The 18050-nt window shown below is 43.1% G+C and overlaps 1 protein-coding gene across 6 annotated transcripts in view; it reads right to left on the reverse strand.

Moving 5' to 3' along the window:
- Positions 1–18050, reverse strand: part of SYN3 (synapsin III) — a 174245-nt gene that overhangs the window by 11888 nt on the left and 144307 nt on the right. For all 6 annotated transcript variants that reach the window (XM_069966574.1, XM_069966553.1, XM_069966563.1 and 3 more), the window contains one exon: positions 5354–5416. In XM_069966574.1, the coding sequence (XP_069822675.1) occupies positions 5354–5416 (63 nt within the window). The remainder of the gene's footprint in view (positions 1–5353; positions 5417–18050) is intronic.

An 18050-nucleotide genomic window follows, 5' to 3' on the forward strand; every position in this document is an offset into this window, starting at 1 on the left:
TTCCATCACTACGTAGTACAACTTCCATTGTTTCCCAGTACAACTTCCACCATTCCCCAGTACAACTTCCACCATTCCCCAGTACAGCTTCCATCATTCCCCAGTACAACTTCCACCATTTCCCAATACATCTTCTACCATTCCCCATTATAACTTCCACCATTCCCTAGTACATCTTCCATTATTCCCCAGTATAACTTCCATCACTCCCCAGTATAACTTCCCTAATTCCCCAGTATAACTTCCCTAATTCCCCAGTATATCTTCCATCATTCCCCAGTATAACTTCTATCACTCCCCAGTATAATTTCCATCATTCCCCAGTATAACTTCCATCATTGCCCAGTATAACTTCCACCATTCCCCAGTATAACTTCCATCTTTCCCCAGTACATCTTCCATCATTCCCCAGTACATCTTCCATCTTTCCCCAGTACATCTTCCATCATTCTTCAGTATAACTTCCCTAATTCCCCAGTATAACTTCCCTTATTCCCCAGTATAACTTCCATCATTCCCCAGTACATCTTCCATCATTCCCCAGTACATCTTCCATCATTCCCCAGTATAACTTCCCTAATTCCCCAGTACATCTTCCATCATTCCCCAGTATAACTTCCCTAATTCCCCAGTATAACTTCCATCATTCCCCAGTATAACTTCCATCATTCCCCAGTATAACTTCCATCACTCCCCAGTACATCTTCCATCATTCCCCAGTACAACTTCCATCATTCCCCGGTACATCTTCCATCATTCCCCAGAACATCTTCCACCATTCCCCAGTATAACTTCCATCATGTCCCAGTATAACTTCCATCTTTCCCCAGTACATCTTCCATCTTTTCCCAGAATAACTTCCACCATTCCCCAGTATAATGTCCATCATTCCCCAGTATAACTTCCATCATTGCCCAGTATATCTTCCATCACTCCCCAGTATATCTTCCATCATTGCCCAGTATAACTTCCATCATTCCCCAGTTCATCTTCCATCATTCCCCAGTATAACTTCCACCATTCCCCAGTATAACTTCCATCTTTCCCCAGTATAACTTCCATCTTTCCCCAGTACATCTTCCATCATTCTTCAGTATAACTTCCCTAATTTCCCAGTATAACTTCCCTAATTCCCCAGTATATCTTCCATCATTCCCCAGTATAACTTCCATCTTTCCCCAGTATAACTTCCATCTTTCCCCAGTACATCTTCCATCATTCTTCAGTATAACTTCCCTAATTCCCCAGTATAACTTCCCTTATTCCCCAGTATAACTTCCATCATTCCCCAGTACATCTTCCATCCTTTCCCAGTACATCTTCCATCATTCCCCAGTATAACTTCCATCTTTCCCCAGTACATCTTCCATCATTCTTCAGTATAACTTCCCTAATTCCCCAGTATAACTTCCCTTATTCCCCAGTATAACTTCCATCATTCCCCAGTACATCTTCCATCACTCCCCAGTATAACTTCCATCACTACGTAGTACAACTTCCATTGTTCCCCAGTACAACTTCCACCATTCCCCAGTACAACTTCCACCATTCCCCAGTACAGCTTCCATCATTCCCCAGTACATCTTCCACCATTTCCCAATACATCTTCTACCATTCCCCATTATAACTTCCACCATTCCCCAGTACATCTTCCATTATTCCCCAGTATAACTTCCATCACTCCCCAGTATAACTTCCCTAATTCCCCAGTATAACTTCCCTAATTCCCCAGTATATCTTCCATCATTCCCCAGTATAACTTCTATCACTCCCCAGTATAATTTCCATCATTTCCCAGTATAACTTCCATCATTGCCCAGTATAACTTCCCTTATTCCCCAGTACATCTTCCACCATTCCCCAGTACATCTTCCATCATTCCCCAGTATAACTTCCCTAATTCCCCAGTATATCTTCCATCATTCCCCAGTACATCTTCCACCATTCCCCAGTACATCTTCCATCATTCCCCAGTATAACTTCCCTTATTCCCCAGTACATCTTCCATCATCGCCCAGTATAACTTCCATCACTCCCCAGTATAACTTCCAAGGCCTTTGCATACTTTATTGTGAAGCCTTTCCCCCAGAATAAGGCTCTATATATGTGGGGGGAACCGGCCCCCCTGTAATCTGCAGAGCTGACCATCCACCACAAAGCCCCAGTGTGCGTCGGGGCGTCTGGTGTTTATAAGCTGATTACGGAGCCTCGCTGGTGCGTCATTGTGAATCTCCACAACATCGCCATTGTTTTCTCACCAGACGGGCATGGGAAGATGGTGGGTGTCTCCGCAGTTCCCATAAATACACAGGGCCGAGGAGAGGACAAACCCGAGGAATGTGTGGTGACCGGTGAAGGGTTAACGGCGGCAGATGAGGAATCTCTATGGAATTTATAGGAGCTCAATTAAAGGGACGGTACAGAAATAAAACTCCATCGTTGCCTAATGGAATCTTCTGAAACTTTCTTATGTGTCTTAAGATCTCTGCTTGCTGTCGGGGAATGGGAAGCTTCATCGTTACATCCAAAGCCTGAAGACCTCTATCTACTAGGAAGTCGATGAATCCTACAGATGTGAATGATACCCTTGGGGTATCTGGCTGTCCCACTCCCGGTGTCGTTAACGCTCCCTTCCATTTCACGAGTGAGGTTCCCACGTCGAGGAAGAACACGTCCTGTACCGAAGACATCACAATATTTCTTGGGTCCTTGACTCCACGGTTGAACGGCACAATGGAAACTTTCGAAGCTCTGGCCCAGTGGTGGATATCACCAGTGATTACACTCAGGTCGGGTAATTCGAGATCCCTCGGTGAAGGTGTTAGCGGATGGGCACTGGCATTAACGCCATACGTCATCAATAATAATTTCACAGGGGCAAAGTGTACTAATCCCCCCACCAGAAATGTTCTCTTCTTCTCCGAGCCAGGACACTTTAATCCGCAGCTTGAGTGGATGGAGACGCGATGTTCCCTCAGCGGTAGATGGAAATGTTTTCCGTAGAGCGTTATGAGCAGAAGAGACCGTCCCCGTGGGACCATAGGAATTACCGACTCTCTCCTGTCTACGTTTATACCTGTCATAAATTTGACATTTGGTATTCAACAAACTTACTGTCTTCAACCCAAAATCCCTTTGGGGGGAAGATGACATCACAAGTGCCACCGTGAATTTTAAAGGACATATGATGTGTAGGAGTAACCAAAGGGTTTGTGTATGTGGACATCTTCAAGACGTTAGTGGACCCAAAAAGAATCTGGGGATTGAATGGGCACATTTTGGCCAAGTGAGGCACCAAGTGGGCACCCATGGAGGTGCCACCCCATCCTAAAGACTATCTAGAACACAGGTGTCAAACTCAGGTCCACCAACTTACAAAACTACAATTCCCATCATGCCTGGACAGCCTTGGGAATTGTAGTTTTGCAACAGTTGGAGGGTCTAAGTTTGACATCCAAAGCTCTTAGAAGAAGGCAATGTCTCGAAGAAGAAATTGAATGTGGCCCATCAAGTTGCCTCTGATACAAGAATTGAAATCCACTCTAAGGAATTAACATTCTCCATCTGTCCTTGAGCCCTTTTGCCCAATTGAAGCTTCGAGAGGGCATCTATGGAGGTGCCACCCCACCTTAAACACTATGTAGGAGCTCTTAGAAGAAGGCAATGTCTCAAAGGAGAAATTAAAGGCATAGCTTGTGGACCCATGAAGCTTCCGCTGATATAAGAAGTGAAAGATATGGAAATAACATTTCTAGTTTGTCCATGAGCCCTTTTGCCCAATTGGGCACTGAAGGAACCCATAGAAGAACCAAAGATTCTTGAAGGAGATAATACTTAGAAGGTGTCTTTAGAGTAGGACAACTTGAAGATATAGCCTTTGGACCTACTATGCTGCCCATCATTCACATCGACGGAAATAGCATGCCCCATGTCCATGTACATGAAGCCCTTTTGGTCAAATGAGGCACCAAAGAGGGCGCCTATCCCTGACTCGAAGACTATCTAGGAGTACAAAGTTATTAAAAGGTGGCTATGTGGTAGTAGTCTTCAGGAGCTATATCACATCTACAGAATTGGCACGTCCCTTTGTGCATGTAGAACACATTTTGGCACCCAAAAAGATGCCTCAAAGAATCTTGGAAGGCCTTAGAAGGTGGATATGGGGTAGTAGTCTTCAGGAGCTATATCACATCTACAGAATTGGCACGTCCCTATGTCCATGTAGAACTTATTTTAGGGCATAAAATGGTACCCATAAAGATGCCTCAAATAATCTTGGAAGGACTTAGAAGGTGGCTATGGGGTAGGACTGAGAAGGTGGCTATGGGGTAGGACTGAGAAGGTGGCTATGGGGTAGGACTGAGAAGGTGGCTATGGGGTAGGACTGAGAAGGTGGATATGGGGTAGTAGGACTGAGAAGGTGGCTATGGGGTAGGACTGAGAAGGTGGCTATGGGGTAGGACTGAGAAGGTGGCTATGGGGTAGGACTGAGAAGGTGGCTATGGGGTAGGACTGAGAAGGTGGCTATGGGGTAGCCGTTTTCAGCTGGAACTTCCCCACATACATAACTATAGCTCGTAATAGCTGGAGGCCCAGAGGTTGGAGACCACTGTCAAGGTGGACTTCTTGGCACATCTAACCAAACCAAGAGCAAAAAATACAAATACCAGATTTATGGGGTACAGTCTCTCCTGTAGAAACCCTGATTTTACCGGCCTTCCTAATGCTGGACACCCCTTAAAACAGGGTATGCATTGACATTCTCTCTACACCCGAACATGGTTCCAACACAAGGTCCACTCATCATTCACGATTTAGACTGGTGGACATCTTTATTGGTCACAAGGTGACATCAGCCTCCTGTAGCCTTTACGGCCAGCACTTTGAGCAATGACTCCATATTCTATGTTATAATGTGATGGTACTTTTGGAATGGCTCCTCAGGGGCGGAGTCAGAGTTGGATGATTGGACAGCCCATGAGGACTTTCTTTTGTGGCCTCCTCAGATTATGGGCTCCTTTGGTGGCTTTACTATTTCTAGCTTACTCCCATGCCCAGGGGGAGCTCTACCAATTGCTATTTGTGCAGTTGCTTAAAGCATTTTGCATCTGCAGCTTTTCTGACTCCGCCGGGCCCTTATCGTAATGGCTCCTTAATGTTAGTAGAGGAAAAGAAATTAATTCATGAAGCATCTGAGAAATGGACGGGCCGTTCCATCTGGGCACGGAAAGTGGCCAAACACCTGGCGGCTGATGTTTACACAGATCAGGGCTGAGCGCACGGCTGGAGAGCCTAAGTGCACGCTGCAAAATGTCACCGCTCTGTCTGTACACAGCCATGGCACCTCTCTTACCTTGCCCATTCCGGCGTGAGCGTGACCCATCTTCACCACCACTGGGAAATTTGGCGTCGTCAGCTGCGGAAAAATAAACACAATGTTAGCGGATGTGCAATGTACTGCATGATGTCATCGTTACATGTACACAGTGACCCTACCAGCAGAATAGTGAGTGCAGCTCTGGAGTATAATACACCTGCAGAATAGTGAGTGCTGCTCTGGAGTATAATACACCAGCAGAATAGTGAGTGCTGTTCTGGAGTATAATACACCCGCAGAATAGTGAGTGCTGCTCTGGAGTATAATACACCAGCAGAATAGTGAGTACTGCTCTGGAGTATAATACAGGATGTGACTCAGGATCAGTAATGTAATGTATGTACACAGTGACCCCACCAGCAGAATAGTGAGTGCAGCTCTGGAGTATAATACAGGATGGAACTCAGGATCAGTAATGTAATGTATGTACACAGTGACCCCACCAGAAGAATAGTGAGTGCAGCTCTGGAGTATAATACAGGATGTAACTCAGGATCAGTAATGTAATGTATGTACACCGTGACCCCACCAGCAGAATAGTGAGTGCAGCTCTGGGGTATAATACAGGATGTAACTCAGGATTAGTAATGTATGTACACGGTGACCCCACCAGCAGAATAGTGAGTGCAGCTCTGGGGTATAATACAAGGATCAGTAATGTATGTACACAGTGACCCCACCAGCAGAATAGTGAGTGCAGCTCTGGGGTATATACAGGATGTAACTCTGGATCTGTACAGGATCAGTAATGTATGTACACAGTGACCTCACCAGCAGAATAGTGAGTGCAGCTCTGGAGTATAATACAAGGATCAGTAATGTATGTACACAGTGACTATCCCCCCTCAGTCTGCCCTTTATAGCACTTTGTTCCTTTATGTATATGAGCTAATCAGTTGCTACTTGTAGTCAGATGGGTCATGTCATGTGTCTCCAGCTCATCCTCCATACAACGTCCGCTCCACCCTGTATTAGACCTTTACTTATTTGTCTACCAGGTCATAGGCCGAGTGTCCAAATATCGGAGCAGTGTTTCTGTCCTGGTAGAAGGGAGTGGAGACGTTTCTTCCTCTTTCAGAACATAAATCTTTATAGGAAAGGAGAACTAAAACATCACACAAGTAGTATAATAAATAATGTGATGTAATGTGCACTCAGTGACTCTACGGCTTCACTAACTTTCACTATATCAGAGTTACCACAATTATTCTTCACTATGTAACCAGATCCCATCCGATAAACGTCAATGTCTTCTCCTACAAATCCTATTTTACTGCTCATATATATGACTTACTGTACATACATTACATTACTGATCCTGTACTGATCCTCCAGAGCTGCGCTCACTATTCTGCTGGTAGTGGGGTCACTGTGTACATACATGACTGATCCTGTGTTACATCCTGTATTATACTCCAGAGCTGCACTCTCTATTCTGCTGGTGGGGTCTCTGTGTACATACATAACATGACTGATCCTGTGTTACATCCTGTATTATACTCCAGAGCTGCACTCACTATTCTGCTGGTGGGGTCACTGTGTACATACATTACATTACTGATCCTGAGTTACATCCTGTATTATACTCCAGAGCTGCACTCACTATTCTGCTGGTGGGCTCACTGTGTACATACATTACATTACTGATCCTGAGTTACATCCTGTATTATACCCCAGAGCTGCACTCACTATTCTGCTGGTGGGGTCACTGTGTACATACATTACATTACTGATCCTGAGTTACATCCTGTATTATACTCCGGAGCTGCACTCACTATTCTGCTGGTGGGGTCACTGTGTACATATATTACTGATCCTGAGTTCTATCCTGTATTATACCCCAGAGCTGCACTCACTATTCTGCTGGTGAGGTCACTGTGTACATACATTACATTACTGATCCTGAGTTACATCCTGTATTAAACCCCAGAGCTGCACTCACTATTCTGCTGGTGGGGTCACTATGTATATACACTACAGCTAATCTGCGGTGACATGTTCAGCTCTGCTACATCTGTTGACCATCACAGCCTTAGATCCTTAAATCCAGCAACATGGAGGGTCGGGTCATTACAACTAACAACATTCCAGGGGTGGGATTCATCTCCTGTTTGCCGTTTCACGCTTCGGCCGCACATTGTGCATCCCTGTGACATGCGAGGAATTGTCTGTCCCGGGGCCTAATAAGCTCCAGCGCTCACATGGGATCCGTTATCAGCAGCGCCAAACAAAGGAAGCGGGAAACAATGGGCAGCGCCATCTGTCAACTGTGATAAAAGGAAATTCTACAGAAATGAAAGCGAATCTGCCACCGTCTGATGATGTCATCACCTGACTTAAAGGGGGTTTCCACCGACGCATCTGAAGTTGGCTTTATGGCATTTAGTTTTTAAATAATTCCATTTTGGGGTAAAAAAATTTAAAGGGAATTTCCATTATAAAGAGAACACTATGGGGGAGATTTATCAAGCATGGTGTAAAGTAGAACTGGCTCAGTTGCCCCTAGCAACCAATCAGATTCCACCTTTCATTTTCCAAAGAGTCTGTGAGGAATGAAAGGTGGAATCTGATTGGTTGCTAGGGGCAACTGAGCCAGCTTCACTTTACACTATGTCTGATAAATCTCCCCCCGATATGTATACAGATATACCATATTATATCTACAGCAGGAGCTGAGGGGGCGGAGCCTGACACAAAAATAATGATCACTTGACAAGCTTTCCAGACATCTCCAGGTTACCACGTCCTCTAGCAATAAGCTGATCACAGTGATCAGGTGTGATCTCGATGGGAGCTGGATAGTAAGCCTTTCATTTCCCTGCAGCACCCCCGCAGGTCAGATGAAGTATTACACTATTGTATGTATTAATTGAAATCAATAGGTTATCATGTATGAATGTGGCGAGTCCTCCAATGGGTAACACAGAATTCATTGTCACCCTCATCATCCTCTTATATGAGACAGCACCCCCACAGGAGAGATGAAGTATTAAACTCACTTCTGACTGAAATCAATGGGCTGTACATGTAATGCATGGACGTGTGGGGTCCTCTAGTGAGTATTATTGGGGATGAACATAATTTATTATCCTATTATATGACACGAGGGTCACCTGATGCTGGGACCCACAATGATCAGCTGTGATCTGCATAGGAACTTGGTAGTAAGTGCTCAAATTCCCTACAGCACCCCCGCAGGAGAGATGAAGTATTACACTGACTCCAGTCACAATGGGAGCCGGACCTCTTCCATAATTCATCCTTATTATAGTCCACCTAATGCTGGATCCTTCAATGATCATCTGTGATCTGTTAAGGAACCTGGTAGTAAGTTTTTAGATTCCTTACAGCGCCCCCACAGGGAAGATAAAGTATTACACTTATACTTATAAATGTATATATTCTCATATGTATAAATCATCATCATGTTAAATAAGACATAGGGATCATCCGTGATCTGTGCTCAAACATGGTAGTGTTTAGTTTCCCTACAGCACCCCCAGAGGACAAATGAAGTATTACACTGATTCTTATAAATGTATATATTCTCATATGTATAAATGTGTCACATCATCCTCATCTTATATAAGACATAGGGATCATCTGTGATCTGTGGTAGTGTTTAGTTTCCCTACAGCACCCCCAGAGGACAGATATAGTATTACACTTAATCTTATAAAGGTATATATTCTCATATGTATGAATGTGTCACATTCTTCAGTGGGGGAATGGGACTTCATCATCATCATCATCATCATCATCATCATTATCTTATACAAGACATAGGGATCATCTGTGATCTGTCGTAGTGTTTAGTTTCCCTACAGCACCCCCAGAGGACAGAAGTATTACACTTATTCTTATAAATGTATCTATTTACATATGTATAAATCATCATCACCTTATATAAGACATAGGGATCTGTGCTCAGACATGGTAGTGTTTAGTTTCCCTACAGCACCCCCAGAGGACAGATGAAGTATTACACTCATTTTCATACACTCATTTCTTATTAAAATCTATAGACTGCTTGAACGTGGCGGGTCCTCCGGCGGGTAACACTGGGAGTGGGACTTCTTCTATAATTCATCATCATCATCCACTTCTATAAGCTGAAGGTCACTTATAAATAACCGCAGGAAAGAGCACTTAGTATTCTGTAATCTATAGGGACAGGACCCTACATCCATCATCCCCATGAGAAAATACGATCTGTGCCGTCATACCACAGACCTGGGAACCTGCGCTAGACGCGGCCCGCTCACCCCACTATCTGTATGTGACCCCACAATCTTCCTTATAGTCACCCTGAAGCCAGTTTGGGTCGATTTCCCAAGCCAGCCTGGGGGAGGGGGGGGGGCAATACATAGGTGGAGATCTGTTCTGAAATGGTTTTGCAATTTTGGACAACTTCAAAAATACAAAAAAATTTCTAAAAATTGAGGGTAAAAAAAACAAACAAAAAAAACATAAACTAGAAAGTTAAATTTTTTTTTTAAACCAGGCTCGGAAACAAAATTTTAGGCAACTTCCGCAATTTGTGATAAAGGTGAAGCCTGTGTCAACATGTAGGAACTTTCTAGTTTTAGTAGTGGGCGACTTCTTCTTTGTTGTGACGTCTGCAAAATGGAAAAAATTCAGAAATTTTTACATTACTAAAATTTTATCATCGTCTCCCAGAATATCGCTCTCTTGGGAAAGCTGGGTGATCGGCGGTAACAGCCATCCTATGGGTTTTCATCCAGTTTTTCTGGAATTTAAAAAAAAAATTTGTAGATTTCCGAATCTTTTCCTCTACTTGGCCCTAGTAGAGGAAGAGATTCAGAAATTTACTAAAAATATCAGACTTTTTTATGAAAACTCAGGGAAAGCTTGGTAATTGGTGGTAGCAGCAATCCTATGGGTTTTCACAAAGCTTTCCTGGAATTTTTATGAAAATTTATAACATTTTTAGTAGATTTCTGAATCTCTTCCTCCCCTCTGCCCTAGTGGAGGAATAGATTCAGAAATCTACTAAAACTATCAGAAATTTTTATGAAAATTCAGGGAAAGCTGGGTGATGGGCAGTAACAGCAATCCTATGGGTTTTCACAAAACTTTCCTGGAATTTGAGTAAAAATTCTTATATTTTAGTAGATTTCTGACTCTCTTCCTCTACTTGGCTTGAGTGGAGGAAGAGATTCAGAAATCTACTAAAAATATCAGAAATTTTTATCAAAATTCTGAAGAGCTGCGTGATTGTCAAGTAACAGCAATCCTATGTGTTCTCACCAAGCTTTTCCAAAATTTTGATTACAAATTTATGATATTTTTAGTAGATTTCCGAATTTTTTCCTCTACTTGACCTGAGTAGAGGAAGAGAATCAGAAATCTACTAAAAATATCAGAAATTTTTTATTAAAATTCAGGGAAAGCTAAGTGATTGGCAGTAACAGTTTCCCTGTAATTTTGATAAGAATTTCTGATATTTTTAGTAGATTTCTGAATCTCTTCCTCTACTATGGCCGTAGTAGAGGAAGAGATACAGAAATCTACTAAAAATATCAGAAATTTTTAACAAAATCCTGGACATCATCCTGAGAGCATGGTAATATGTTTCCTATGTAATTCTATAGAGTTTATCCATCAAAGTGTCCTGAGGCTGAATAATCTCCGGAAGACGCGCTATTTATACAGCCGGGGCCGGCGCTCATTAAGACGTCTCCCGAGATGATGAAACGTCCGCGCGGGAGACACTTGGTTCAGGATTTTCTCAAGGTAAATTATCAGAAAATGTATACAACAACTGTCAGCGGGTTTCGTGTAACGCTGTCACCATCACCGCCGGGTCTGGGGGGTCACTCCAGGTCTTTCCTCGCCCTGTAAGGGTGGATACATACAGGATGGAAATTCTGTGAAATTTTGGATCATACATCTTCATTATTCTACAGCTATGACATTTTATTCCCACGCGTTTCAGGATTGTAAGAGATTTCTGTCATCGGATGGTAAATAAGTAGTCACAGATTTGCTTTATGGCCAGCACAGGAACATAAGAAAATAAAGGAAAAAAAATGCTAAATTGATTTCTATGGGGTAGTGTAGTGGGCGTGCTCTATGATAGAGAGGAGGAGCTAAGGCCTAGAACAACTGGGATATGGATGTTGTATTTCTGATAATGTGAGGTAGTCACAGAGATTTGCTTTATGACCGGCACAGAGACAAAAAAAATGCAATATTGACTTCTATGAGTGAGTGTATTGGGCGTGCTCTATGATAGGAGGAGCTAAGGCCTAGAACAACTGGGATACGGATGTTGTATTTCTGATAATGATAGGTAGTCACAGAGATTTGCTTTATGACTGGCACAGGGACAAAAAAAATGCTCTATTGACTTCTATGGGTGAGTGTAGTGGGCATGCTCTATGATAGAGAGGAGGAGCTAAGGCCTAGTACAGCCGGGATACGGATGTTGTATTTCTCATAATGTGAGGTAGTCACAGAGATTTGCTTTATGACCGGCACAAGGACAAAAAAATTTGCTATATTGACTTCTATTGGTGTGTGAAGTGGGCATGCTTTATGATAGAGAGGGAGAGCTAAGGCCTAATATAACTGGGATACGGATGTTGTATTTCAGATAATGTGAGGCAGTCAGAGAGATTTGCTTTATGACCGGCATAGGGACAAAAAAAATGCTATATTGACTTCTATGGGTGAATGTAGTGGGCGTGCTCTATGATAGAGAGAAGGAGCTAAGGCCTAGTACAGCTGGGATATGGATGTTGTATTTCTGATTATGTGGGGTAGTCACAGAGATTTGCTTTATGACCGGCACAGGGACAAATAAAAAAAAATGCAATATTGACTTCTATGGGTGAGTGTAGTGGGCGTGCTCTATGATAGAGAGGAGGACCTAAGGCCTGATATAACTGGGACACAGATGTTGTATTTCTGATAATGTGAGGTAGTCACAGAGATTTGCTTTATGACCGGCATAGGGACAAAAAAAATGCTATATTGACTTCTATGGGTGAGTTTCGTGGGCGTGCTCTATGATCGAGCGGAGGAGCTAAGGCCTTTAGCAGGACTGAAACATGACACATGACTCTACTGGAGGACTAGACTTACTAACAGCACTTTTGGGGACCTTAAGGGGTACAACATTTGCACCCACGAGTACAGCTGGGATACGGATGTTGTATTTCCCATCAGGCCCCTTTAAGAGAAGTGATGATCTAAGCAGAGAGATAATTCCCACATTTCCAGAACCCTTTTAACATTTTTCCATATTGCCCAATCGTTTCCCGCTAAGGAGCTGAGTAGTGTTATCAGGTGATGACCAGCGAGGTCGGTGAACCCTTCGTTCTCCGTCGCCCCCGCTGGGATGATGACGTCACATACACTGATCATGTGACACTGCAGCCAATCACTGGCCTCAGCCATCTCTGCTTGAATGTATGGCACATGGGATTATTGGAGATTGGAAAAACATAGCTGCTTTCTTCCAGAAACAGCGCCACTCTTGCTCTCAGTTTGTAAGTGGTATTGCAGTTCAGTTCCATTGAGATATATGGAGCCATATTGTAATACCACATACAACCTGAGGACAGGGGTGGTGCTGTTTTTGGATGAAAACAGCTGTGTTTTTCAATTCTATTGGTTTTGTAACACTTTAAAGGCGACAGTTTTCATGCTACATTTTGATTACTGGTGCTTGTCATCTGATTCATCCAGAGCTTCCGGGTTCATGAACACCAGCAGCACAGTTACATTTTAAAGGGGTAATCCAGCAGGGAAAAAAATATTTCAGAAAGTTATACAAATTTGTAAATTACTTCCATTAATAAATCTCCAGTCTTCCAGTACTTATCAGCTGCTGTATGTTCTGCAGGAAGTGGTGTATTCTCGCCAGTCTGACACAGTGCTCTATGCTGCAACCTCTGTCCAGAGCAGGAGAGGTTTTCTATGGGGATTTGCTGCTGCTCTGGACAGTTCCTGACATGGACAGAGGTGGCAGCAGAGAGCACTGTGTTATAAACCACTTCCTGCAGGACATACAGCAGCTGATAAGTACTGGAAGACTGGAGATTTTTAATAGAATTTACAAATCTCTATAACTTTCTGACACCAGTTAACTGCTGGAGTTCCCCTTTAATATATGATACAGTATATACTTTGTCTGTAATGGCCTCGGTCAGTGCCTGGTGCTGTGTGATGCCAGCTCTGTGCCTGCAGGATGGCAGCGTCATCTGCTCAGTGTCAGGAGGAGGGCAGGAAAGCTGGCAGGGTGTGTGGCGCAGATGAGGATGTGGCTGCGGGGCGCAGAGCCGGCGCTTTGTCGCCAGGTTCTTCTCTACCTCTCTGGTAGCCTGCGGCCGATGTCATCCGCTATGAATGTGATGCCCCCCCCCCCCATTCACATTTGTCCGAGACTTGTTTACGTTTATTTAACGGACAAGGGAACTTCATCTCCTGAAATACTCTGCGCTGCCTTGTGGCTGATACCATTATATTGATGAGCTGAAATACTCTGCGCTGCTGTGGGATCATTTCTCAGTCACAGGCAGCCCTGTCCTTTCTAGACAAGCAAATGACTGGGCAGCAGCAATTGGCTCTTCTCCTGAAATACTCTGTGCTGCTGGGAATTAGTAATTTGACTATGACAGTGGCTCAGGGTCATGTGATCAGCGGGCGCTGCCCCTTTAAGTGACAAACAAATGTTCCTTATTAGGAGGCATTACGGCCCAGCGAGGTGCCAGTCCTGACCGTAATGAAGACAGATGACTATGGAGACCGCGGCCATATGGTAGCGCTCCGGACTAACACTCCTTATAGGCGTTGTTCACCTTCATTTAACCGCGCAATGGAATCCATTGTAGTGTTCTCTGTTATCAGACAATAATCTGGATCAGTAAAGTTCCCTAATCAGATATTCTGGATAACCGGATTGTCACTTTCATTCTCAGAAATCCTTAAAGGGTTAAAAAAAATAATAATAATCAAGAAACAGCGCCACTCCTGTCTACAGGTCATAAAGTTTTTCTGGTCTTAAAGGGGGTGTTCTCCTTTATGTCTAAAACGTGATGAAGCTCCGCCTCTTTATCAAATATAGAGGATGAAGCGACCTCCATGGTTACAGACTACTGACTATAGGTAGAGTCACCCTGCAGTCATATATTAATCCCCATCTACAGATAGGAGAGAGTTAACATCATCTGACTACACACAAGAGTTTGTAGTCTGTTACCATGGAGACATAGAACTGTATACACAAAATTATAGGAAATCTTTCATCTGCTTAATTTTTTTTGTTCTTGTTTATTTTAGATGCCCCGAAGCAATTGATTTTTTTTTTTAGGAATAGTATATGCAGCCGTCAAGTATAATCCTAAAATTCTATTGGTCCACACCGCATGATGATGTCATGTGACCATGGATGAAGCCCGCTAAGGTCATGTGATGTTACATCATTATGGATAATTTGTCACTGCCAGGGCCCATAGAAAATAGGGGGGAAATGGGGCCAGTCTGACAGCACTATATGCCCCATATGACCCCTGTACGGCTGTGCCTAGTAGGGGAGGGGGTTGTATCACTGTGCGGTGTAGTTTATATGTATGTGATGAGGGGGGCGGACTGTAAATCAGAACCATCCTCAGCCTCCATGGCTGCACCGCGCACGTTCTGCACTATACACATGTCCTGGATCTTACACTTGGATTGCGCTCTGGGAGACTAAGCCCAGACTGGGACATTTAAAGGGACGGCAGCCAAATTACCCATAACTAGGAGCCAAATCAGATGTGGGCCAGGATGGGGGGTGGGGGCCGTATGACACACATAGTAATGAGGACGGTATACAGTATTCCCAGAATCAGGGGATTTAGAAGAAGTGGTGAAAAAACACTGACTAGTCACAGGTGACCGGGGCCACGGAGGAAACACATCACAATGGAAACACACTACAAGGACTAGAAGTGGTTAAATACAAAATCATAAATTTGCAGAGACAGTACTGCCGTGTATGACTATCACCGAGGATGACCACTATCAAGTATGACCACTACTAAATATGACCACTACTAAATATGACCACTACTAAGTATGACCACTATTAAGTATGACTACTATTGAGTATAACCACTATCAAGTATGACCACTACTAAGTATGACTACTATTGAGTATAACCACTACTGAGTATGACCACTACTAAGTATGACCGCTACCAAGTATGACCACTACTAGATATGACCACTACTAAATATGACCACTACTAAGTAGGACCAGGACTGAGTATGACCACTACTGACTATAACCACAACCAAGACTGACTATTGAGTATAACCACTACTAAGTATGACCCCTACTAAGTATGACCACGACGGAGTATGAAAAATACTGATTATGACTATAACCAAGTGTGACTACTATTGAGTATAACCACTACCAAGTATGACCACTACTAAGTATGACCACTACTAAATATGACCACTACTAAGTATGACCACTACTAAATATGACCACTACTAAGTATGACCACTACTAAGTATGACTACTATTGAGTATAACCACTACTGAGTATGACCACTACTAAGTATGACCGCTACCAAGTATGAACACTACTAAGTAAGACCAGGGCATATTATGACCCATTAAGTATGACCACCGATGAGTATGACCACTACTCAATATTACCACTATTCATTATGGCAACTACTGACCACTGCAGAGTATGGCCACTACTAATTATAATCACTGAGTAGAACCACTACCAGGTATGACCATTACTGAGCATGACCACTACTAAATATGGCCACTAATAAGGATACCCCTACTGAGTATGATCACTACTGATTATACCCAGTAATGAATAATACCATTACCAAGTATGCCTACTACTGAGCATGACCATTAATGAGTATAACCACTACCGGGTACAGATTATGGCTACTAAAGAGTTTACCCACTACTGAGTATGAATGATTATAACCAGTAATGTGTATAACATCTAAAGGGTATGACCACTACTAATTATGGCCACCAGTAAGTATACCCACTTATGAGTATGACCACTAGTGATTATGACCACTAATGAGAATAAGCACTGGTCAGTATGACCACTACTATGTCTGCTACTGAGTATGACCAATATTAAATATAACCATTACTGTACTGAGCATGACCACTACAGTTTTTCCAATACACCTGATTTATAAACAGAGCTTATATAATAGCGTTCTGAATTCAAAAAAGTTTAATTTTTATTGGGGAACTATATTATTTTAGTTATTTTTTTCTTCGACTTTTCGGACATAAAGCGATATCTGAAGATTTTCTTCCTCTAAATAGAGTTATTGTCTCTCGGGAGTGATGTGTTCCCTCTATCCTTATGGGACTTCTATATGGGCTGCGGAGGGGCTGAGTCACTGGGATGGGAACGTGCTTGGAACATCGCAAAACTATAGAAAAGAAAATAACTATAGTGTATGAGAAGGGGGAGAGGATCCGCACATGTCTGTGTGCCTGAGCTGTCGGGGGCTTCCTCCTAGGGCTGGCCCACGCTGGGGTCCCATCATTAGATCAGGGGTGCAATGCGCTCTGTCTCTGTTTGGGGGAAATGATTCATGCCCTGTGTACGGCCGACCCGCTGACTCACAATGAGAAGCAGAAGGTAATCCCACATTCACAAGGCTCCCTCCTATTTCTCAGGAGAAGTCAGCAGTGGAAAGACAAACAAATAGTCTCTAAAACATCTACTACAGTAACCCAGAGGCCTGACGTATCCACCCGTAGCATCAGACCCACCACTCCTATTGCCGAAGAGGAGAGCTCCAACATAAAGCAAATCTATAAGTGACTGACTGATCTGCTATAATACTGCCCCTATATACAGGGATATAACTACTATAATACTGCCCCCTATATACAGGAATATAACTACTATAATACTGCTCCTATATACAGGAATATAACTACTATAATACTGCTCCTATATACAGGAATATAACTACTATAATACTGCTCCTATATACAGGAATATAACTACTATAATACTGCTCTTATATACAGGAATATAACTACTATAATGCGAACAGGTAGAAAATAAGTCCAGCACTCACCGGTTTCTAGGATGTAGGCTTACTTCTTTATTTAATTTCAGAGTGTGAACAGGGAAGGAGAGGGTGCGCGGCGTGTCTCTAATGGCTATTGCCATTAGAGACACGCCGCGCACCCTCTCCTTCCCTGTTCACACTCTGAAATTAAATAAAGAAGTAAGCCTACATCCTAGAAACCGGTGAGTGCTGGACTTATTTTCTACCTGTTCGCATTACATAGACTGTCTCTCCCGTCCGCGCACCGCTCACTTAGGCTATCTTTATTGGAGACTACCACCTCTACCTACACCTGTGCTCCACTCGTTATATGGCTTGGATAGCCGTCCATCGGTTGTGCTGAGGTCTCTTGCTCCACACAAACATAACTACTATAATACTGCTCCTATATACAAGAATATAACTACTATAATACTGCTCCCTATATACAGGAATATAACTACTATAATACTGCCCCCTATATACAGGAATATAACTACTATAATACTGCTCCTATATACAGGGATATAACTACTATAATACTGCCCCCTATATACAAGAATATAACTACTGTAATACTATCCCCTATATACAGGAA

This window comes from Dendropsophus ebraccatus, chromosome 1 (assembly GCF_027789765.1).
Source record: "Dendropsophus ebraccatus isolate aDenEbr1 chromosome 1, aDenEbr1.pat, whole genome shotgun sequence".
NCBI lineage: Eukaryota > Metazoa > Chordata > Amphibia > Anura > Hylidae > Dendropsophus > Dendropsophus ebraccatus.